This window comes from Somniosus microcephalus, chromosome 22 (genome assembly GCF_052327205.1).
Source record: "Somniosus microcephalus isolate GS21.2 chromosome 22, FLI_Smic_1.0, whole genome shotgun sequence".
Taxonomy (NCBI): Eukaryota; Metazoa; Chordata; class Chondrichthyes; order Squaliformes; family Somniosidae; genus Somniosus; species Somniosus microcephalus.
In genome coordinates this window covers 59,775,354-59,798,879 of record NC_141008.1, presented here as the reverse complement: position 1 = coordinate 59,798,879, position 23,526 = coordinate 59,775,354, and the positions used below count along the sequence as shown (strand labels likewise).

At 42.3% G+C, this 23,526-nt stretch overlaps 1 protein-coding gene across 8 annotated transcripts in view; it reads right to left on the bottom strand.

The window, feature by feature from the left end:
- Positions 1 to 2,952: 2,952 nt before the first annotated feature.
- The window catches only part of akap10 (A kinase (PRKA) anchor protein 10), an 85,020-nt gene continuing 64,446 nt past the window's right edge, over positions 2,953 to 23,526 (bottom strand). For 3 of the 8 annotated variants that reach the window (XM_085964865.1, XM_085964858.1, XM_085964866.1), the window contains 8 exons: positions 16,898 to 17,034; positions 16,166 to 16,310; positions 15,382 to 15,558; positions 13,235 to 13,344; positions 11,215 to 11,297; positions 10,454 to 10,506; positions 7,703 to 7,798; positions 2,953 to 3,912 (listed from right to left, as the gene is read on the bottom strand). In XM_085964865.1, coding sequence (XP_085820991.1) covers positions 3,823 to 3,912; positions 7,703 to 7,798; positions 10,454 to 10,506; positions 11,215 to 11,297; positions 13,235 to 13,344; positions 15,382 to 15,558; positions 16,166 to 16,310; positions 16,898 to 17,034 — 891 coding nt within the window. In that variant the 3' untranslated portion in view covers positions 2,953 to 3,822. The other 5 variants (XM_085964859.1, XM_085964860.1, XM_085964861.1 and 2 more) reach the window with 5 other exon arrangements.

Here is a 23,526-nt window from a genome sequence, read left to right as displayed (position 1 = left end):
TCTGTGGTAGAGAATTCCACAGGTTCACCACTCTCTGGGTGAAGAAATTCCTCCTCATCTCAGTCCTAAATGGCTTACCCCTTATCCTTAGACTGTGACCCCTGGTTCTGGACTCACCCGCCATCGGGAACATCCTTCCTGCAGCCAGTCTGTCTAGTCCTGTTAGAATTTTTTAAGTTTCAATGAGATCCCCTCTCATTCTTCTAAACTCTAGCAAATATAAGCCCAATCGACCCAATCTCTCTTCATACGTCATTCCTGTCATCCCAGGTATCAGTCTGGAGAATCTTCGCTGCACTCCCTCCATGGCAAGAACATCCTGTCTCAGATAAGGCGACCAAAACTGCACACAATACTCAAGGTGTGGTCTCACCAAGGCCCTGTACAACTGCAGCAAGACATCCTTGCTCCTGTACTCGAATCCTCTCGCTATGAAGGCCAACATACCATTTGCCTTCTTAACCGCCTGCTGCACCTGCATGCTTACCTTCAACGACTGGTGCACTTCCCCTTTTCCCAATCTATTGCCGTTCAGATAATAATCTGTCTTCCTGTTTTTGCCACCGACGTGGATAACCTCGCATTTATCCACATTATACTGCATCTGCCCAATCACCCAACCTGTCCAAATCATACTGGAGTTTCTCTGCATCCTCCTCACAGCACACACGCCCACCCAGCTTTGTGTTGTCTGCAAACTTGGAGATATTACATCTAGTTCCCTCATCTAGATCATCTATATGTATTGTGAATAGCTGGGGTCCTAGCACCGATCCCTGTGGTACCCCACTAGTTACTGCCTGCCACTTGGAAAAAGACCTGTTTATTCCAACTCTTTGCTTCCTGTCTGCCAACCAGTTCTCTATCCAAGTCAGTACCTTACCCCCAATCCCATGTGCTTTAACTTTGCATGCCAATCTCTTATGCAGGACCTTATCGAAAGCTTTCTGAAAGTCCAAATACACCACATCCACTGGTTCTCCCTTATCTATTCTACCAGTTACATCCTCAAAAAATTCCAGATGATTAGTCGAGCATGATTTACCTTTTGTAAATCCATGTTGACTTTCCCTTGTAGCATGGGGAAAACAAAAAAATGGTGCAGATTCTGTAGTCACAGGCTGGCCCCTTGGTTTGTGAAGTTTGGAGAGTTTATTTATTTATTGGTAATAACCAGTTAAAAAATTAGACCTGGTTTGCATATGTAAATTGAAAATAAAAAACAAATCTTAGCCCCCTTTCTCAAAGCCACATTCTGCCTTTATGAAACGTATTTGGTATTAAGAGATTAATTGTTAATCAATAATTCAAGTTAAACCCAATTTACATATGCAGAACTTTTAAGGCTATGATCTCAATAGGATCGTCAGATGTTGCATTCATTAGTTATAATGGTTAATACTCTCAGGGTTTATTTAAAACCCTTCCACGGTGATGGACCACAACTACTTATAAAGTACCTTTAACGCAGTAAACATCCCAGGAGCTCCACAGAGGAAAAAGAGATGATTCATGGCATGGTCAAAGCGAACAGTTTGGAAGCTTTAAAGGTCAGGGAGAGATGTAGAAAGGTGGAGACATTTTTGGAAAGCTGAAGATCCTGCCCCCGATGGCAGAACAAGAGACCAGTGGTGGGAGGACTGAAGGGAAATGGGGCTGGAGGAGCGCGCAGAGGTAGGGTGGGACCAGACCATGGAAGGGTTTGTACACCACGAGGAGGATTCTGAATTCCTTGCCTTAGGGTACAGGGAGTTTGTGTAGGGCAGAGTTCGGAAGCTGGAGAAGGAAGATATTTGAGAGGTCAAGTCTGGAGGTAATGAAAGCATGAATAATGGTTTCAACAGTGGTGGGGGCGAGGTAAGTGTGAATGTCAAAGTAAGTATCTTGGGTGATGTATGATATGGATATGGGGTTTAAAACTCAGCTCAGGGCCCAAGACATTGAGGTTGTGAACTGTCAGGATCAGCCTCTGTGAACAGCTGGGAGTTAGGGCTTCAATGGGGACTGCAATTTTCCCTGGAGCAGAATAAGCTGGCTTCCGTCTCTCCATGTTCAATTGGACAAAGCTCTAGCTCATCATCACAAAATATTTTGCACTGAACTTGTCGGTTGTGATTTTTTTTGCCACTGACCAAACAAGGAAGGTTTCCTTGACCCGCTCCACCACACCCAATCTTCAATCACTGGAGGGTCGATATCCTCCTTCTTGGTAATTCAAGAAAGGGCTTCCTAAAAACTGAACATGGAAACAGACCAAGTAAGTAGATAAAAGATAGTTTACTTGGGTAGTCCGTCTCAGATGGAGGAAGGTGGAGGGTAGCAACTGCAATGGCGTGTCAACAATATGAAGAGTTTTCTGTGTAATTATATCAGAGCTGGTACTAAGCACTCTCTCTCTTACATGTTATGTGCTCAACAAGATTGAATGGATGTGTAAAACTGGGCCTTGAACACTGAAGTAGAAAGATGGATAGCAGCATTTGTGTTCGGCTGCTACTGATGTACGCTGAAAATTAGTCGGGACAAGAGAAATGACGAATGAAAAAGATCCTTGAACCAGCACAAGGTACAAGAGGCAACAAGGCTGATTACGGATGAGAAAAATGACATTTTGTGGCTATATTATTTGACAACCACAAAGGCAGCTGATGATGATAATAGATCAAGAAGCAGGCAAAAGAGATGACGACGTGGGCAGGTGTAACATCAGGGAGTGAGAATATCCATCTGTGCAGAAACTAGAAAATATGCAGTGCAACTCCAACAGAGAGCAAGGGGGGGGGGGGGGCGGAGAGCGAAGGGGGGGGGGGAGCGAGGGGGGGAGAGGGAGAGCGAGGAGGAGAAAGGGGGAGAAAGGGGGGAGAGAGGTGGAGGGGGGGGGGAAAAAGAGGGCAGTAGGCAGGGGAGAAGGAGAGAGATAGATGCGGATTTGTTTAAAATAATGAAGCACAATTGAAAAAAAAGCCTTTAAGGTGTCAAAGAAATAGAGAACATTAGCAGTGTAGTCACTGGGTTTATAATTATTGGTGCCAATAGGAAGAAAATCTGAAATCTCACTATACTACGAGGAGCTTTTACAACAAGTTACAGTCAACATAGTACAAAAACTGAAATTGTCGTGAGCACACTGATTAGGATCTCTCCCCTCCCCTGCATACTCACAAATGGAAGAAAAACAAACACAAATCACACCATTCTCAATAATATATGTATTTTAAATCAAACACAATTAAATAGGTATGATTTTAGATTAAGTACATGAATACTTATGCATCCGAAAACATAGAAATGGTACATAGTACCAAAAACCTAGACGCAGCCTTTATTTGCTCGTGTGTCATAATACTCAATCTCAATACAATTAGGTAGCATCTGAGTAAATACCTCCATTTATCATCTAGAAATGAGATTTTCCAAACCTTTTACAAAAAAAATCATACATATACAGGTATATAGATTTTTTTCCCCCCTCTGTGCCAATTTTCTGAACAAAAATCCTGAAGGTATTATCTAAGGGCTGACAATAAAACAGACTGCAACAAACCAATGGAGTGGCATTTAGAACACAGCAAAGCTCTATTGTAATAGTCACTTCAAATGTTCTCAAACCATACACCCAGAACCCAGATTTAAAGAGTGCTTTGTAACCCTTTGATTTGCACCCTGACGCAGCAACTTCATGAGAAAACCCTTCATTGTGCCCTGACTGGTATTAAAGTTGTTGAAACGTGTGCGCAACTCGAGGCTGGAGATCCTGGAATGCATAGGTTTCTTCATACAAACGACGGAGTAATATCAGACTGTGTAAAGTACAGTGTTGTTTCATGGCTGTGTTAACAGAAAGGAGGAGTCTTCTGCTGGACGTGGAGTGAAGCTGCTTGAGCAGAAGGGTACAGGAACCCATTCTTCTTCCTATTAGTCATAGCTAGAATTAGAACGAAGAAAACACACACAGCAATCAACTTCAAAGTTTGCAAAAAGCCAAGTTGCCTTCAGGGAACAAAGGAAAAACGTTCGATAGCTTTTATTGTAACTGTGATCTGGCATATATGGAATATAGGAACAGATACAGCACTTCAGCTACTTAACGCTGCACAGCTTTCATAACAGCCGTACATCTGGTCCATCCAAGTCTTATCCCTCTAACAGTCAAGCATGGCAGATGCAATATAATGTGGATAAATGTGAGGTTATCCACTGTGGTGGCAAAAACAGGAAGGCAGATTATTATCTGAATGGCAATAGATTGGGAGAAGGGGAAGTGCAACGAGACCTGGGTGTCCTTGTGCACCAGTCGCTGAAGGTAAGCATGCAGGTGCAGCAGGCGGTTAAGAAGGCAAATGGTATGTTGGCCTTCGTAGCGAGAGGGTTTGAGTACAGGAACAAGGATGTCTTGCTGCAGTTGTACAGGGCCTTGGTGAGACCACACCTTGAGTAGTGTGTGCAGTTTTGGTCACCTTATCTGAGGAAGGATGTTCTTGCCATGGAAGGAGTTCAGCAAAGATTCAACAGGCTGATACCTGGGATGGCAGGAATGACGTATGAGGAAAGATTGGGTCGATTGGGCTTATACTCGCTGGAGTTTAGAAGAATGAGAGGGGATCTCATTGAAACTTATAAAATTCTGACAGGATTGGACAGACTAGATGCTGGAAGGATGTTCCCGATGGCCGGGGAGTCCAGAACCAGGGGTCACAGTCTAAGGATAAGGGGTAAGTCATTTAGGACTGAGATGAGGAGGAATTTCTTCACCCAGAGAGTGGTGAACCTGTGGAATTCTCTACCACAGAAGGCAGTAGAGGCCAATTCATTAAATATATTCAAGAAGGAGTTGGATATATTTCTTAAGGCTAAAGGGATCAAGGGGTATGGAGAGAAAGCAGGGACAGGGTACTGAATTTGGATGATCAGCCATGATCGCATTGAATGGCGGAGCAGGCGTGAGGGGCCGAATGGCCTACTCCCGCTCCTATCTTCTATGTTTCTATGACGCAAACTCTCACTGCAGGTCAAATCAAGCGATAAACGAGCACGTTCTTAAACCGCTTCTCTCTCTTCCTGCTGTTCTTTGTCCATTAGTTGCTCACCACCCAGTAGAGTGCTCCAAGGCATGTCTCTGTCTAGAGATGCAAGCAGCTGTAACCTGTTTGCCATTCTATAAGCAGTATATAATGCAAATATTATTTGCCGTTCATTAACAGCAAATGCATTCTTGTATTTTGAGCCCTTCCTGTACCTCTTAAGCCTCAACAGGTGATTTAATGTACTCAAGGTCTTTCACCATAACTGTGGTTGTACCCACTGATTCAGCCACATCGTGCAGCATACACTCCTGCCAGTCTTGGGAGATAGCCGTGGTAGATAACGCCACTGTATTGCAGCAAAAAAAAACCATTTGTGCCAGAGTTCCCTGCACCTTGGGGAACTCTCGTGACTGCACAAGCTTCACTCTTTCGGTTTAAGTCGTCACGACTCATGCTGTTCTTCTTTGCTGCATCGCTGTTATGAAAGCAGGTGTAGCATTAAATAGCTGAAGTGTGGTATTAAAACAGCAGCTGCATGAAGAATCGTCACTCGCTGTGATCAGCAGCCCATGAAAGAGAGCTCAAGAATTGTCGAGCAGGACTTTTTCTGCCCATTTCGTGCTTCTATTATTTCACACAGCTTGGGAGATGAAGCTGTAAACAGACAATACAGCCCTTATTCACTGACAGACTACATTTAAAACAAAATCACAAGCTGACCAACACAACCCAGTGTCACCATAACATCACAAATTCTAAGTGCATTTACAAAAGTGGACAGGATCACCTTAGTGTTCTTATGTATTTTGTATAAAATAAATGCAAATTTAACAAGTGCAAAATTGGATGTTGCACGTCCATCCAATGTGGAATTAATGGACATTGAGAAAGCAGAGAAGTTTAAAAAACGGAGTGAAAATGAATCAGAAACCCTTTAAAACAACAATGAAGGTATGGTTTTCAGTTAGTATGCAAGAACTAAAGAAATGTCATTAATATAGCACAGACAGGTTATAGTCAGTATAGACACTGCACTACATCAACAGCTTCATTCATTTTGACAAACGGTGTAATCTCCTAGGAACGAACTGATGAATCCACTAAATCTTCACAAAAATGATATACAAGTGGGGAAAAATTGTTCCATTGAGATATTGGATACATATTCAACTATTCATAAACTGCTCGAGACAATGAGATCACTGATCTTGCACTTTAATAATTCACATCTCTACTATGGAATGCTAGCCAATAATTCTATAAGTAGTTCATATAAAACAAAACTCCCTCGCAATAAAATACATTAAGATATATCTGAGAGTGGATTTGGATGATGGGGGTCATTAACTGAAGTTAGCTGCTGTACAAATTTTTCTCTCTTGGCCTGTATATGTGCTGCAGTCTTCAATTTATCTCTATCTGCTATACAGAATGGAGACAAATTGCAAACGATGAGCAAGGGATACAGCAGTAATGCAAAGTGACAACAGATAAACAAAGGAAAACAGATCGTCAGACTGGGAATGGTCCGGGGTGGGGTGGGGCGGGGCGGGGCAGGGTGGTCGAGGGAAAAAAATACAAAGAAAGAAAGACGGGTTGTGGAAACTTTAACATGTTGGTCAAATAGGTGGGAGAAAAATTTTTATTTGGCATTCGATCGAGAAATTTAAAACAAAATATGTGCTGGGGTGATCAGATATTAACACCAAATTAAGCAGAATGCACCGTTCTGCATCAACTTTAACTGCGTTATGTAATTAAAATATCTTATTTCAAAAATGAATGGAATTGCATGATTACAACTGAACATTGTTAATATTAGCAAACAAGGGGACTAAGTATGGTGACATGTGAAGAACATTTGGAGACATTTATTTTATTCCACAAAACAAGCGTTCAGTTAACTGGTTTTCATTTCCACCTGGGCCTGCTGTCAGATGCTGTTATCCAAATATGCTTCAAGAGGATGACATTTTAAAAATATTGAGCTAAATAGTTCCAATTCTTCATTCCAATATGAAGAACCATTTATCTTATGGAAACCTCAAACTTGAGCTCAGTGAGTTTACCCAGTGGACAACTGAACCATATTCAACCAGGCTGTGAGTGTTAGCAGGCCTCAGTCAGGATCGGGTGGGGTGGGGGAAATTAGTCTGATTTGCCCGTGTACAGGACCAGGTTTGACTGCGATGGCCCCTGTAGTTGAACAGCCTGCCACCAGTCACACGTCGATAACTGAACGACATACCAGTGCCCATGAAACTTTACTGTGGCAAGGAGTCAGGAGAGAGAGAATGAGAGAGAGAGAGAGAGAGAGAGAGCGCGCGCGAGAGCAACAGTGAGGAAGAAAAAAGAAAGGAGAGAGAGAGAGAAGGAAAGAGAGAATTGACCTGCTGATGGGGCATGCTACCAGTGCTTTGCTAAAGGACCAGTCCACCACGGCCATGTAGCTTTCTTTACATAACTGCTTAAAATTCACAAACCGTTTAATGTTTGCTATTTGTTGTCATTTTCAATTCTCTTATACGCTTGACAGGTGAAAAATAACCACTTACCTGAGACACATAAATGTTTCCTTTACATTCTGGTCCACTGTGAACAACACAACATGTTATTTCAGGAGTTCTTAATAGTAAAAATGTTAAAGATGCAGTGTTTCAGTAGGACCAATTCATTACCTTTGTGGTCTTTGCAACGAGTGGCTCACTTTGTGCTTGTTGTATGACATCATTAACAATCATTTTGGCAATCTTCCATGCCATCTCTTCCTGGGCCTAAAACAGAAACAACTTCACAGTCCTGCATTGTTATATGGGTAGATGAGTAGAGCAACTCTATTGTACAGAATAACCCAATTACTTCTCTAGTTTCTTCCATTTCCTGCCAACCTCCCTCTGTGACATACTCCTTATGGCCATCTGGATCTGAAACATTGCACAATGAGGGGAATTAGATGGTGTTGCACTGCAACCTTAAAATGGGTCAGAGTAGAGGGTGTATTCCATATCTAACACATGTTGTTCTTGACCTGGGGGTGCTTGGGCAGGGAGCTTTACTCTGCTTTGAACACATGGTGTACTGCATGAGGAAGTTATCATGAGCAATCAATCCACAAGGAAGGAAGACAGACATGGAACAAGAGGGAATATTCGGATTAAAACCAGAGAAAGCAATGGAGCTGTGCCAACATGACAAGGGTCCATTAACAAGCCATAGGGATCAGTGCAGGGGCTATTGATGTTCACCACGTATATAGATGATTTGGAGCTGGGGACAGAAATAAAGTGAAGATTGCAGATGATACTAAATGGAGAGGGGGGGGGGGGGGGGGGAAACAAACAATAGGGAACAGGCAAATCAAATACAAGAGGCTGGAGTATAAACTAACTCACTCCAGACTACAAGACAACACAAGATAGGAACCTGGGGGTATTGGGGATAGCCATTTGCACTGTGTGCATCAGTAAGGAAATCTAACTGGATCTTGGGATGTATAACCAAAATGACAGAGAATATATCCCAAGGAGTGAATCTGAAAGTCACTGATACAGCTATGCCTTAAGTACAGTGCACAATTCTGATCACCATGCTACAACAAGGTATCCGAGCAATGAGGAGCATTTAAAAAAGTCTGGATTGTTTACTTTGGAGATCAGAAGGTTGCGAGAAGATAGTCTGATTCTCAAGGGATTGATAAATTGAACCCTGACAATATATTCAAGATTGACACACACTAGAATCAGGAGACACTGGCAAAACTTAGATGAGATTTTTTAAATTCATTTATGGGATGTGGCGTCGCTGGCAAGGCCAGCATTTATTGCCCATTCCTAATTGCCCTCGAGAAGGTGGTAGTGAGCCGCCTTCTTGATCCGTTGCAGTCCGTGTGGTGAAGGTACTCCCACAGTGCTGTTAGGGAGGGAGTTCCAGGATTTTGACCCAGCGACGATGAAGGATCGGCAATATATTTCCAAGTCAGGATGGTATGTGACTTGGAGGGGAACTTGGAGGTGTTGGTGTTCCCATGAGCCTGCTGCCCTTGTCCTTCTAGGTGGAAGAGGTCGCAGGTTTGGGAGGTGCTGCCAAAGAAGCCTTGGAGAGTTGCTGCAGTGCATCTTGTAGATGGTACACACTGCAGCCACGGTACGCTGGTGGTGGAGGGAGTGAATGTTTAAGGTGGTGGATGGGGTGCCAATCAAGCGGGCTGCTTTGTCCTGGATGGTGTCGAGCTTCTTGAGCGTTGTTGGAGCTGCACTCATCCAGGCAAGTGGAAACTATTCCATCACACTCCTTACTTGTGCCTTGTAGATGGTGGAAAGATTTTGGGGAGTCAGGAGGTGAGACACTCACTGCAGAATACCCAGCCTCTCACCTGCTCTTGTTGCCACAGTATTTACGTGGCTGGTCTAGTTAAGTTTCTGGTCAATGGTGACCCCCAGAATGTTGATGATGGGGGATTCAGCGATGGTAATGCCGTTAAATGTCAAGGGGCGGTGGTTAGACTCTCACTTGTTGGAGATAGCCATTGCCTGGCACTTCTGTGGTACGAATGTTACCTGCCACTTATCAGACCAAGCCTGAACGTCGTCCAGGTCTTGTTGCATGCGGGCACGGACGGCTTTATTATCTGAGGAGTTGTGAATGGTGCTGAACACTGTGCAGTCATCAGCGAACATCCCCATTTCTGACCTTATGTTGGAGGGAAGGTCATTGAGTGGAAGGTGCAGAGACAGTTCACATTTAACTATTTTACGAAGAGGGTGGCAAAAGTATGGAATGGATTTTCCAGAGAGGCAGATAGCGTGAAAAGAAATTGGATCACTCTTAAGAGGGAATGGGAGATTAAAGGCTATTAGATTCTAGGAATGGCCAGATGGACTGCATAGACTTTCCCGGTCCTGTACTTTCCTATTTTGTCTGGCTTGTCTGACTTTGTAGTTAGATGCTGCAGCATGTACTCTTTCATGCAGCATTGTGTGGTCACATTGTGTGGCTGCTCGTTTTAATGCAAATTATTTTCGATTTCCAAATCGGCACTCATGGAGTTGGGAGATTTTTCCTATTTATAAAGTAGGAGAGAAAAATCACAGAGAAAGCACGAAAGTCACATTCATGTCAACGTATCAGTACAATTACATTACTGTCAACGAAAATCATTTGGTGTTCATCACATGCTTTGGTGTGAGGATTGACTGCTGCTAGAACGCTGCGAAGTACCGTGGGAGGGATGAGGAAGACTGATTCAAATCAGTCACTGGATCCGCAGAAAGTAATAATCTTGTGACACTTTACCATCATTACCTTAAGCAGCCCAACAGAGCTGAGAATTTATTTGCAAAAATTACCAGTTACTGAAATTTCAGAGTAGAGAATGGGCAATTTAAAAACTGATTTAAAAAAATTAATTAAATTGGTCTCATAAAATGTACCTCATCTGTGCTCCCCTGTACCCATTTCTTCATGGCCTGTGAAAACATGGAACCTGTTTGAAATATAAAAATAGGTTTACAAATGTAATTGAGTACATAAGTAGAATGCCTCCTAACGATAAGAGTTTTCAGAAAAACAACACAACCCTCAGTTTACTACCTAGTAAGCTGACCGCTGGCATTTTAAAACAGTATTGATGCGGATTTTGTGTCCCATTTAGCACAGTTGCTGATGTCAATAACTGTTACACAGATTGCTAATTGCAAAGATCCACTGGCTGAGTGAGCCCTTAATCTCCACCAGCTCTGTCGAGGGAAAGCATCAATTCAAGGGATAGCGCTGGGGGAAGAGGAGGAATAAGCAAAGGGCAATTTTGGCTGGGTTAAGGGCCGTGATCATTAACAAACTTTATTTTTCTACTTTTTTTTTCGTCTCCATTTGTTCATTTCTTTCCATCTTCTCAGATCTTCTTGCACGATACATTGAACAGGTTAATTTGTCATGCCATGGCATTTGTGAATTTCTACACTTACCATGGACAGCATGCTGCACTAGACTGCAAATAATGCACGAGGCTTCCTCAGAGCAGATCTGAAGAATACCAATAGCAACTTGCATTTATATAGCGCATTTAATGTCGTAAAACGTCCCAAGGTGCTTCACTGGGGCGTAGTCAGATAAAACAGACACAGAGTCAATGGCTGAAAGATAAATCAGCTGGGACATTTCTCAAGTAAAAACAACGTGGGTGAACACTTACCTTTTGATTTTTTCACATCTGGCTCTGGTTCAGACTCTCTTATAAACTGGCCAAGTTCATTTATCTTCCCAAATGTCATTCTCCTGCAAAATAAATCAAGAAGAATTCTGACACAATTGACATAAACTTGTTACAATTTAGTGCTCGCACTTAATTTTCTTATTGGTTAGGGACTAATGGTGCAGTAATCTGGATGACACACGGCTCTCTACTGGAACTGGGAGACCCTGTAAGATAATGAGTCAGTCTAAGTGCAAACTGAAGGACTGAATACACAGGAGAAACACATGGGGTTCGAATTTCCAAGCCCCGTGGAGGTTGGTTTGGAGGCGGGGAAATTGCAGAATCGGGGGGGGGGGGGGGGGGGGGGCACGAACCCTTCCCGCCCCCATGCCCGTTTCCCAGGGGGCGAGTACTCGACCTGTGCTGGGAGCCACCTCCCTGAGGCGGGAAGGGGATTAGTGCCAATTAACTGCCTGTTAACAGGTAGTTAACGGGCAGTTTTTGGCCTAATCCCTATTTTTAGCCCTGAAGTGTGGGCTGCCCGACGGCTCCAAACCACGCCAAGTTACCGAGGCGGACCGTCGGGCTAAAGGGCTTGGAGGGTTCGAGATGTCTGGTGTGCAGGTGAGTGATGGGTGCATGAGTGCAGAGGTAAGTGTGTTTGGTGTGTGTAAAGTGTTTAAATAAGTTTTACTTACATTCACTTACTAATGCAGGCTTCCTTCCTTCAGGTCTCGGGAGTCCGTCATCTCACCGGCACAGAAAGCAGAATGGCCACGAGTTGTCAAAAGTTGCAGCATTCTGCTTTCTGTTCTGGAGAGATTTCTAACTGAGTCTGTGGAGAAGGACTCAAGTTAGAAGTCAGATTGTCAGTGTTTGACAGCTTCACAGAGCTGTCAAACGCTAATATTTCATCTGTCAAAAGCTCTTGACAGATGAAATGTCAATCCCTTACATCACCTGTTACCGGGTGTCCCTTAATTGTCCTGCTGAGCCCGTTGGGCGGGCTCAACAAGGTCAATCAAGGGAAAATCGCGTGGGTTGGCCACAAATCGATGGAGGCGGGACTAAACCCAAAAAGTGGGAGTCCCGCCTCCATCACGTCCCCAGTGACAACATCCAGCCCATGATCTTTGGTATGGCTGATGGGAAAGTTAAATGTGACCCAAGTTAATAAATGTTCAGAACAATATAAAGGATGGATAAAATTGATGAAACTGCTGATGGTTATGTAGGTATGAAAGCTATTGGACTACATCCAGATCCAAGTGTTTGTTTACATTTAAAGCCATCTCCAGTTAATGCATCAGAACTAAGGTGCGTCTGAATGAATCCCAGGAACCTTACTGTTCGCAATTTCCAGTAATAAGATCCGCTTTTTCCAAAAGCTTTCGAAATTGTGGTTTCAAGTTGAAGCACGAGTTACTGTAGTCCAACAGAAACTTGAGCGGACTAACCTTGCAGGTTCTGAAACAGTCTGAGTAATTGGAGGACAAATGAGTTAAAAATTATTTTTTCAAATTAAAAACTTTTTTTTTAAACAACAGACTGTTCAGTCAGCCTTGACGTCGCATAGTTAAAAGTTTTAGCGATTTAAAAAATGGCCTGTAGGTTTTGTAAGCGTTTTTTTCTCCCGTATCTTCGCTGGTCAGCTGTTACGCAGATATGAAAAATGACAGACAGGAAAAGACCTACTGGTCCATCCAGCCTGTCCCACAAAATGTGATGTCTTCTGTACCACAATACACACACTCCCGCACTCATCCGGCACCATGTAATCTCCTGGGAAGTGCGAAAAAAATAGGCCAATTAGGGAAATAAAATCTGGAAAATTCCTCTCCAACCCCTCAAGTGATTGAAACTAGTCCAGGAGACTACTCTGGCCCGGATTAATGTTATACAGTACCTAACAGTTTTTCTGTCATGTCCCATTTTGACATTAGCAAGTATTCAGTGACAAGATGGCAGATCATAAACTGCTCAGCCTCAATTATTTCCAGCAGTTGCCGTGACTCACCCCGCAAAGGTCCTGTGATATAAAGATTCCGGTTCTAGGCTCGCAGCGTCAACCACTATTGCTTCATCAAAGTTTTTCAGGATTTTTACCGTGGCCTTTCTGACGCTGTGCTATTTTAAAAAAAAAGAGAGCAATGTTGACACGAAAACAAAATTATACTGCTTGACATTTGCCCTGGTCAAGGTGGTTCAAGGGGAAATTAAATATTACACAAGAGATTGTACAAGGAAGGTAAAACTGCATGCAAGGTGTAAATGCTATTTGACCAATATCCAGCCAAATCACAAAGAATGGTTTGTGTTTTGCACCTGTCCATCCATCCTAGGCTCGTGTGGAGCATAAACTCCGGCATGGACCTGTTGGGGTGAATGGCCTGTTTCTGTGCTGTAAATACTATGTAATCATTGGGTCAGTGCAGAATTCCTCCAGATCGTCCAGGCAGTAAGCCCAAGCCTCAACCTCAAACGATTTCCTCAATGACATTTCAGTTCTTGGACCTATCCTATTGCCTCTTCCAGTGGGCATTGCGTATTTTTTACATAGGATCTACGGCACAGAAACAGGCCATTCGGCTCCACTTGAGCCTCCTCCTGTCTTTCCTCATCTAACTATCAGCGTAACCCTCTATTCCCTTCACAGTCTTGTCTAGCCTCCCCTTAAATGCATCTATACTATTCGCTTCAACCACGCCCTGTGGCAGCGAGTTCCACATTCTCACCACTCTCTGGGTAAAGAAGTTTCTTCTGAATTCCTTATTTGATTTCTTGGTGACTATCTTATATTGATGGCCTCTAGTTATGCTCTGCCCCACAAATGGACAAACACTCTCTGTATCCACTCTATCAAAACCTTTCATGATTTTAAAAACCTCTATTAGGTCACCCCTCAGCCTTCCCTTTTCAAGAGAAAAGAGACCCAGCCTGTTCAATCCTTTCCTGATAGGTATACCCTCGCATTTCTAGTGTCATCCTTGTAAATCTTCTCTGCACCCTCTCCAGTCCCTCTATATCCTTTTTATAATATGGCGACCAGAATTGTACGCAGTACTCCAAGTGTGGTCTAATCAAGGTTCAATACAAGTTTAGCATAACTTCACTACTTTTCAATTCTATCCCTCTAGAAATAAACCCTAGTGCTTGATTTGCTTTTTTTTTTTTTTTAAATGGCAACTGTTAGTGATTTGTGTATTTGTACTCCGAGATCCCTTTGTTCCTCTACCCCACCTAGACTCGCACCCTCCAAGTAATATGTGACCTCCCTACCAAAATGTAATACCTCATGTTTATCTGTGCTGAAACTCATCTGCTAATTATATGGCCATTCTGTAATGAATGTCCTCCTGTAATTTGTTGCAGTCCTCCTCAGTCTCGACTATCCCCCCCAATTTGGTGTCATTTGCAAATTCAGAAATTGTGTTTTTGATTCCAAAGTCTAAATCGTTAATCTAACTTGTGAACAACAGTTATTAATACTCACTTTGCTGAATTCTAGAGCAGCTTTGTGCTGTTCACGACATACCCACTGATTCCTCCTTCAACCAACACCAACAATATAGACTAACTGGTCATTCATCTCATTTGCTGTTCATGAGACCTTGTGAACAAATTGGCTGCCGCATTTGGCTACATAACATTCAGTACATTTCAAGAGTAATTTATTGAATATGGGGCACATTGGGATATTCTGAAAGCATGATAAGAAGCTATGTAAATAAAAGTTTTTTTTATTTTAAGATGTCAAGTTGGTCATTTTTTTAATACGCTGCAAGTAACAGAATATGGTGGGCCCTTCACTCCAGTACACTTTTTTTTGTTCATTCTCGGGATGTGGGTGTCGCTGGCAAGACCATCCCTAATTGCCCTCGAGAAGGTGGTGATGAGCCGCCTGCTGCAGTCCGTGTGGTGAGGGTACTCCCACAGTGCCGTTAGGGAGGCGGTTCCAGGATTTTGACCCAGCGGCGATGAAGGAACGGCGATATATTTCCAAGTCAGGACGGTGTGCAACTTGGAGGGGACCTTGGAGGTGGCGGTGTTCCCATGTGCCTGCTGCCCTTGTCCTTCTAAAGTATGGACTATCCGGTGTTTCACCAACTGAGCTACAAAATCGGATATATATTAAAATGTTCTTAAGACAAAGCTTTTCCATACCTGTGCCACACTACCATCAGAGCTGCCTGTGCTGGAATCATGTTCATGAGGGCTATTTGGTCCTTGTCCAGGAAAGGGAGTATAGGCTCCTGTAAATTCATCATTTCGCACTGAATGGATGAGATCATTCAAGTATTTGTAGTACAAATTACTAGACAAGAAACCAGGTAAGTAAACCTGAAAAGGTATAAAAAAAAGACAGGCTATTTTTATAAATAGGATGAAGAAAATAATCTTGACATTGATCAATATTGATGGTTTTCAAGCACAGTAAAAGATGTTTTACAGGTTTCCTCTGTTCTACAAGTAAGACAATTGGCAAATCACATTAGTGCTTTACCCCAATCTATCTCACCATTGTTAAGTTCTTTAGGTTGTGATAATAATTGTTTTATTTTTGTGCTTCTAGGTTGTTAGGTGCTCAACCGCAGACAAACTCTGGTGTGCTGAACAGCTCAGATACCAATTGTACCTGCACAAGTAGATTAAAGTGCAAGGAGCTCTGTTGCTAACTGAGCCAAAGTTGTGAAACTGCATGCATCATATAAACGCAAGTTATATATTTAACAAAGAAAACAGAATAAAAGTTAAAAGCATGCACACAGTACCAACAGAATCCATGTTTATGTCCACGGTTTTCCCCCAGAAAATATTTTCAAAATGGGTGCCAAAAAGTCCAAAGTGGGTCTAACATCCACTTTAAATAACAGGAATAAAGTCGATTATCATTCAATGTGGATTTAAAATCAGTAAATGTTGGAAGAGTTAAACAAAGTTAACTCACTTTTTCCATTGTTGTCCAGGCTTGCCTTAATGGAGTGGTGAAACAGTCAGGGAGTGGTCCTCCTTCTCTGCAGATATTTGACTCTATTTCTAATCGGACAAAATCATCAAATCCTAAAGGGTGTGTAGCTTGCAAAGAAAAGTACCTATAAACAGAAGCACAGCGTTTAAACAAGTGGTACTACAGGTCTGTCTTGCATTTCCACGGTAACATAGCTTTGTAGAACCACCCAGTACAACATTCAACCATACAAATGTTACAAAAGGACTGTAGGATAGAGGTGCTGAGGAGCATTTGCTCAAGTGAAGTTGCGTTGCTGCCAAAATGGCAACAGAAAGCTTAGCGACAAATGCGATGGCCAGCTCAAGAGCAGCAAAAAAAAAACTGGCTTTCAACATGCTCATGGCTTGTCATGAGACATGAAGGTAAAAAGGGATAATAAAAACTTGAACAGAAACACCCATCCTGATCACCGAAAGATTTTTTTTCTCTGCTAACAGCATGGCACAATGGCATTAGCACTTGGTTTCCTCTTACTGAATTAGAAGCCACATGTTTCATGCATACCCCGTAGTCTCTTAACATTATCTTTGATGTTATTGCTTTAGCCTAGGGACCTCGAGATATAATGCACCGCTGGCATTCACTTCCACAAAGCTGCACTATGAAATACAATGCTCAATCTGTCGTGGCCTACACACCAAATTTGACTCTTATTTTTTTTAGACTTACTTGTCATACAAGATCATGGCATCATTCTGTGCTTCTTGACCATCGTACTGCCCGTTTTTAGCAGCAAGTTGAGCTTGGAAGTTGTCTGCAGCCAGCCAAAACTGCAGGATATTTACAGCTTCTTCTTTCTCCATATACTGGAAAGAAAATAAGGACGAAGAATTAAATGCACTCCAAACATAAGAACATAACTTAAGAACTAGGAGCTGGAGTTGGCCATTTGGCCCTTCGAGCCTGCTCCGCCATTTAACAAGATCATGGCTGATCGCCTACCTCAACTCCACCTTCCCGCACTATACCCATATCCCTTAATTTCCTTCGTTCCCAAAAATTTACCGACCTCTGTCTTGAATATACTCAATGACCGAGCAACCACAGCTCTCTGGGGTAGAGAATTCCAAAGATTCACAACCTTTTGAGTGAAGAAATTTCTGCTCATCTCAGTCCTAAATGGCCTGCCGCTTATTCTGTGACTGATCTCGTGTTCTAGATTCCTCAGCCAGGGGAAACATTTTCACAGCATTAAACCTGTCAAGCCCCTTAAGAATTTTATATGTTTCAATTAGATCACCTCTCATTCTTCTAAACTCCAAAGAATATAGGCCTAGTCTACTCAATCTCTCATATGGAAATCCCCTCAACCCAGGAACCAGTCTAGTGAACCTTCACTGCACTCCCTCTAAGGCAAGTATGTCTTTCCTTAGGTAAGGAGACCAGAACTGTACGCAGTATGCCAGGTGTGGCCTCACCAATGCCCTGTATAACTGTAGTAAGACTTCTTTACTCTTATACTCTAATCCCTTTGTAATAAAGGCCAACATACCATTTGCTTTCCTAATTGCTTGCTGTACCTGCATGTTAACTTTATGCGATTCATGTACAAGGACACCCAGGTCCCTCAGAGTGCAAACATTTCCCAGTCTCTCACCATTCAAAAAAATATGCTGCTTTTTTTGTTTTTCCAACAAAGTGGATAACTTCACACGTCCCCACAAACCAAACCCTACAGTTTAGATAGCATCTTATCACAACCAAATGGATTACTTTACATTGAGAACATAAGAAATAGGAGCAGGAGTAGGCCATTCAGCCCCTCGAGCCTGCTCAGTGTGGTCCTCATTAAGTGCACAAAAGAAGCAGCCATTTTTTAGTGCAAAGCAAAACCACGGCAAATGACTAACCATAACCTGTTTTTGTAGGGATTGACTGTAGAAGCAATGTTAGCTAGATTACTGGGAGAACTCCATCCACTTCAAATAGTATTGTGGGCTCTTTTATGCCCACTTCAATTGGCAGACTTAGTTTAATGTCTCTTCTGAAAGGTGGCACCTTCAACAATGCAGCGGCTTCTTAGTACTACAGTCACGTGCCTTCCTAGATGAGATGCTCAACTTCTGTAGTACAGCTTGTACCTCCAACCTTCGGACTCAGATGCGAAAATGCTACCAAGCAGACACTAAAAAACTTGCACAAAACGTTCAATTTTCTTTTGAATCCTCACACAGTGTAAGAGAAGTGTTAACTGCTTAGCCTTCACCGCCTCTACTGCAAAAGATCATGGTGGACATTAGACTGTAGAGGAAAACTTTACAGAAAATCCTACACCAGAAGCAGCCTACACATTATCCATATGTGTTACAGAAAGTATACATAAGTTACTGCTTAAGCATACTAATTTATAAGACGCAATTAAACAAATTCTCCTCAATTTTGACACTATTTGACAGAGTCCTAGCCAATATTTCTCCCTGAATCAACATAACAAAAACAGATTATCTGCTTATTTTCACATTGCTGTTTGTGGGAGCTTGCTGTGCACAAATTGGCTGCCGCGTGTCCCACATTACAACAGTGACTATACTTCAAATAGTACTTCATTGGCTGTAAAGCGCTTTGAGATGTCCGGTGGTCGCGAAAGGCGCTATATAAATGCAAGTCTTTCTTTTATTGGGTCTGTTTTAGATAAGCTTTGTAATATGTGATGCATCACTGTAGACAAAGTTGTGCAAAACAATCTGTTGGAGTATACCATTTGGGAGATACTTTGTTCTAAACTACCATAATACCAGTAGAAATATTGAGTTATCATCTCACCTGTGATAGCATCATCATTAGTTTTAACCATTTAAACTCAACAGCAGGATTTATTTCAAGAATAATGATTAACAATAACGTTATTTCCTTCTGTAAATGTCCCTTTTTTACCAAATCAAGTTGAGGGATAACTCTCTTTAGAACATTTACTGATTTAAATCCACATTTCTCACATCCCTCTCCGCTGGTCTTTTCCTGAAGATGTTCCCACAGGTGGCTGCAGTGTGCTTCAACTTGTGACCCAGCCTCAGTCCAGACCTTGAGCTACTCCCTATACCCACCAGCCCGAGCCAATTTAAACACTCAATTCTTGCCCCCACCACCTCCCCCCGTCCTCTTCGCAAAACACATGACTTTTCCTGTGAGTTTCTGTAAGATCGCCCCTCATAATATAGTCAAAAGTTTCAATTTGTCCTTTCGCTTGGGGAAGACAGATAATCTCCTGTGAGAACACCATTTGAAACTGCTGCAAGACAGCTCAAGTTCCTGGGAAGATTACTTGCTCGTCTTCTTTACGTTGTTACTTAAAGAGTTTCACAATTGTATTTGCATTTTCAGTTTGGGACAAATGAAGAGTTTTGAGTGATTTCTTATTGCTCACGATTAAGCTAGTTATGAAACACCAAAGCTACTTTGTGCATGGCCCTTAGCGATCAATAAACATCCATTAACCTTAAGAGAAACTTGAAGCTCATGTTTTTAGTCACTAGGACCTGCTATAATAGTTTCATGAATTATTGATTTTTTTTTTTTTTTTTTTTTTAAATCAATTTCACTTCAGTATTATTCATTGTGCAAATAACTGAAATCACCTCAATTGCTAAGTTGTGAGCTGTATCACAGCAAGGTGACACCAGAGTAGGGTCGCCAACCCTCCAGGATTGTCCCGGAGTCTCCAGGAATTAGAGATTAACCTCCTGGTCACTGCCGCCAGCAACCCGGGGGGAAAAATCATCAGGGCATTAACAAAAGTGCGTTTTTTTTCCATTTTCTGTGAAGACTTTCTTGATTAGTTATAAAAAAATATTGGAGATGGGGGAAGAGAGTCGGTTTGAATGGGCGGGGCGGTTGGAGACAGGAGGTCATGAGATGAAACCCCTAGGTATACACGCAACCAGAGTTGGCACCTCTATACCAGGGAGAAAACACAAACCCACTCAACTCTATTGGTCGCTGTTTCCAAAGTAATACGAGAACTCCTGGAAGATGCAGAAAAAAAAGCTACAAACACAAACCATTTTCTCTAAATAAGATAGAACTACAAAAACAGGACTTCACATAAATGCTCTGCAGGTTCTCATGGGAACTGAAAAGGAAGGAGACAGGAAGGCTGTGCATTGATTGTCACAGGCTCCAAAGTAAATCAGTTCATTTTTATTTTAAAAATGATTCTCAAATTATGGAGTAGCATCAAGCAGTTGATGTACATAACAATGCAGGAATGAGAAAAAAGCCACTCCGATCAGTTCCTCCCCAAACCAATCTTACTGTTCACTTAATCAAGAACTGATCCAATTCCCGATGAGTATTTTGAGTCTTTATTTGCTACATTAGATTATAGAATCACTGCTTTATTGAATAGATGACTGGTGAGTTGTAGTACTGCTCTCGTGTCAATCCAAAGCAGCTTCAGGCTTGGACATGAAAGTGGCAGTATCACTCGGAAGTCAGGCTGCAATCTGACTAAATCGCAATAAAGTGCGACTTCCCCGCTAGGAGGCTGTTTCACATTGTTAAGTTTGCACCACACACAATAAAACAGGCTGATGCAAAGCCACATTTTAAAAGTGGCCACATGGCCACTAGAAGCTTTTTAAAGTTACAGGAAAGCCCCGAGTTTGCCTGCAGAATGGAGCTCCGTGCGTGTGCCCAGGTGAGTACACACAAAGCTCCTCAGTGTGATCTGGTGGGATGTGCAGTTAGTTGTGTAACTCTAGTGTGCTGAATATACATTCAAATCCAAGGATACCTATTTGACATGAGTAGTTTCAATAAAACTACAAAGATATCTCTTAACTTGCAGCCTCTTTCTGCCCTAGCTTTGCACAAAATACCTCAGCATCTTTGTTAAATTGCTTCCCTCAATTTAGAAAGAGCTAATGCTTCACCTCACTTTTATCCCCCCAGTAATGTTTTGACCTTTCTTACATAACTGAACGACATAAAATCTGGCCTCATCCTCAATCACTAGCTTCTGTTTATTATTTTAGACAATTTATTCTCTAATTTGCAGCTTTCCTATCCCAAGAACTTTCAATTTAACCCCAACTCTGATGGGACACAATAAAAATGTGCTTCTACTGTCCAACCACTTTCTCTCCTTAGTTTGAGGATCCAGTAAGGTAGCGTTTGAGCCCTCGCGTAATGTAATAGGTGGTGCCTCGGTGTTTCCAGTTTGTCACACTGTTGTGTTGACTAGAGGTGCAGTACCATTGCAATTCTGAGACCAATCATTGTTTGTAATATATTACAAATAAGTGAGAAGTTTAGAAAAATAAGCCTTCGGAAACATTTCCTAGCCTGGTTAAAAAAAAAGTTCAGCATTCTTTCTGGTGACCTCATTGATCCAGTGTTTTCCCCAGTTGGCATTTATGTTAAGCGTTTTCTCCTTAACTACAGTTAACTGTTAATTAGACCAGGCAACACTTTACTGTAGATTACAATATTTAAGTGTCAATGATTGTGTTAAAAAGCCTTTCTTTTAACAACTTGTATTTATATAGTGTGGTAAATCATCCCAAGGTGCTTCACAGGAGTATTAAAAGATAAAAAATTTGACACCGAGCCACACAGGAGAAATTCGAGCAGGTGACCAAAAACTTGGTTAAAGAGGTAGGTTTTAAGGAGCGTCTTAAAGGAGGAAAGAGAGGTAGCGAGGTGGAGAGGTTTAGGCAGGGAATTCCAGAGCTTAGGGCCTAGGCAACAGAAGGTACGGCCACCAATGGTTGAGCAATTATAATCAAGGATGCTCAAGAGGGCAGAATTAGATGAGCACAGATATCTTGGAGGGGGGCTGAAGGAGATTACAGAGACAGGGAGGGGCGAGGCCATGGAGGGAGTTGAAAACAAGGATGAGAATTTTGAAATCGAGGCGCTGCTTAACCAGGAGCCAACGTAGGTCAGCAAGTCAGAACAAAGGGTTTGACCCGAAATGCTGACTCTGTTTCTCTCTCCTCGATGATGCCTGACCTGCTGAGTGTTTCCAACATTTTCTGTTGTTATTTAAGTACGTTGGCTTCTAAGGAAGCAAAAGAAGTAGAAAAATTAAATCAGTATTAACAAAAGTGAAAATCTATCAGCAAAATGTCTCCCAAGACAGTTTATTAAGTGCAAGCAAACGCATGTTTTGGTGTTTAGATGAGAAGATGATTGGCCAGCGACTGGAAGAAATAAACGCCTGTTGTTTTGAACAGTACTGTGGAGTCATCAACTTCAAGATCTGAACCACTGCAACAGGCAGACAAGACCATAGTTGAACATTTCATCCAAAGTACAATAAAGTGACAAAACATCCAATTGGCTGAGTGACAGTTGAAGCTGTACATTGGTATTCCAAATGTCTCTGAATGGGTTAAGTTACATTTTAGTATTCAGAGGTTGTGGGTTCAAGTCCCACCCTAGAGACTTGAACACAAAAAGCTAGGCTGATACTCCAGTGCAGTACTGAGGGAGTGCTGCACTGTTGGAGGTGCCAACTTTCGGATGAGACGTTAAACAGAGGCCCCGTCTGCTCTTTCAGGTGGACATAAAAGATCCCACAGCACTATTTTGAAGAGCAGGGCAGTTATCCCCAGTGTTCTGGCCAATATTTATCCCTCAATCAACATCACTAAAACAGATTATCTGGTCATTTATCACATTGCTGTTTGTGGGAGCTTGCTGTGCACAAATTGGTTGCCGCGTTTCCTACATTACAACAGTGACTCCACTTCAAAAGTACTTCATTGGCTGTAAAGCGCTTTGGGGCGTCCGGAGGTCATGAAAGGCACTGTATAAACACAAGTCTTTTTCTTTTTATCTGTTCATTCATTCTCTCACTGCACTTATTAAATTTGGTCTTATATTCGCTAACTTTAGACAACACCTTTCAAGTTGAGCAGTAATTTCTGCCACGATATCTTCAAGACTCATCTCTGCCACCCATGCTGCATCAAATGGTCCCAAACTCATGACATCAACATCTCCTTTCACTTTCAATGCCCAAGATCTTCCCGTCAATGCACAATTACACCAACAAGCTTCTGTTCCCCCTCTGAGGATAGGCTTCACCTCACGAATGCAAGCCAGAGGCAATTTCTTTTAGGAAGCGGTCACTCTACATCAGGCAATCCATACTTGGCACAGTGGTGGTACTCTTGTCTCTGAATCAGAAAGCTGTAGGTTCAAGCCGTATTCCAGGTACTTGAGCACAAAATCTAGGCAAACATTTCAGTGTAGTACTAAGAGTGCTGCATTGCCATAAGTGCTGTCTTTTGGATGAGACAATAAACTGAGGTCCCATCTACCTGTTCAGGTGGACATAAGATTGATTGGCA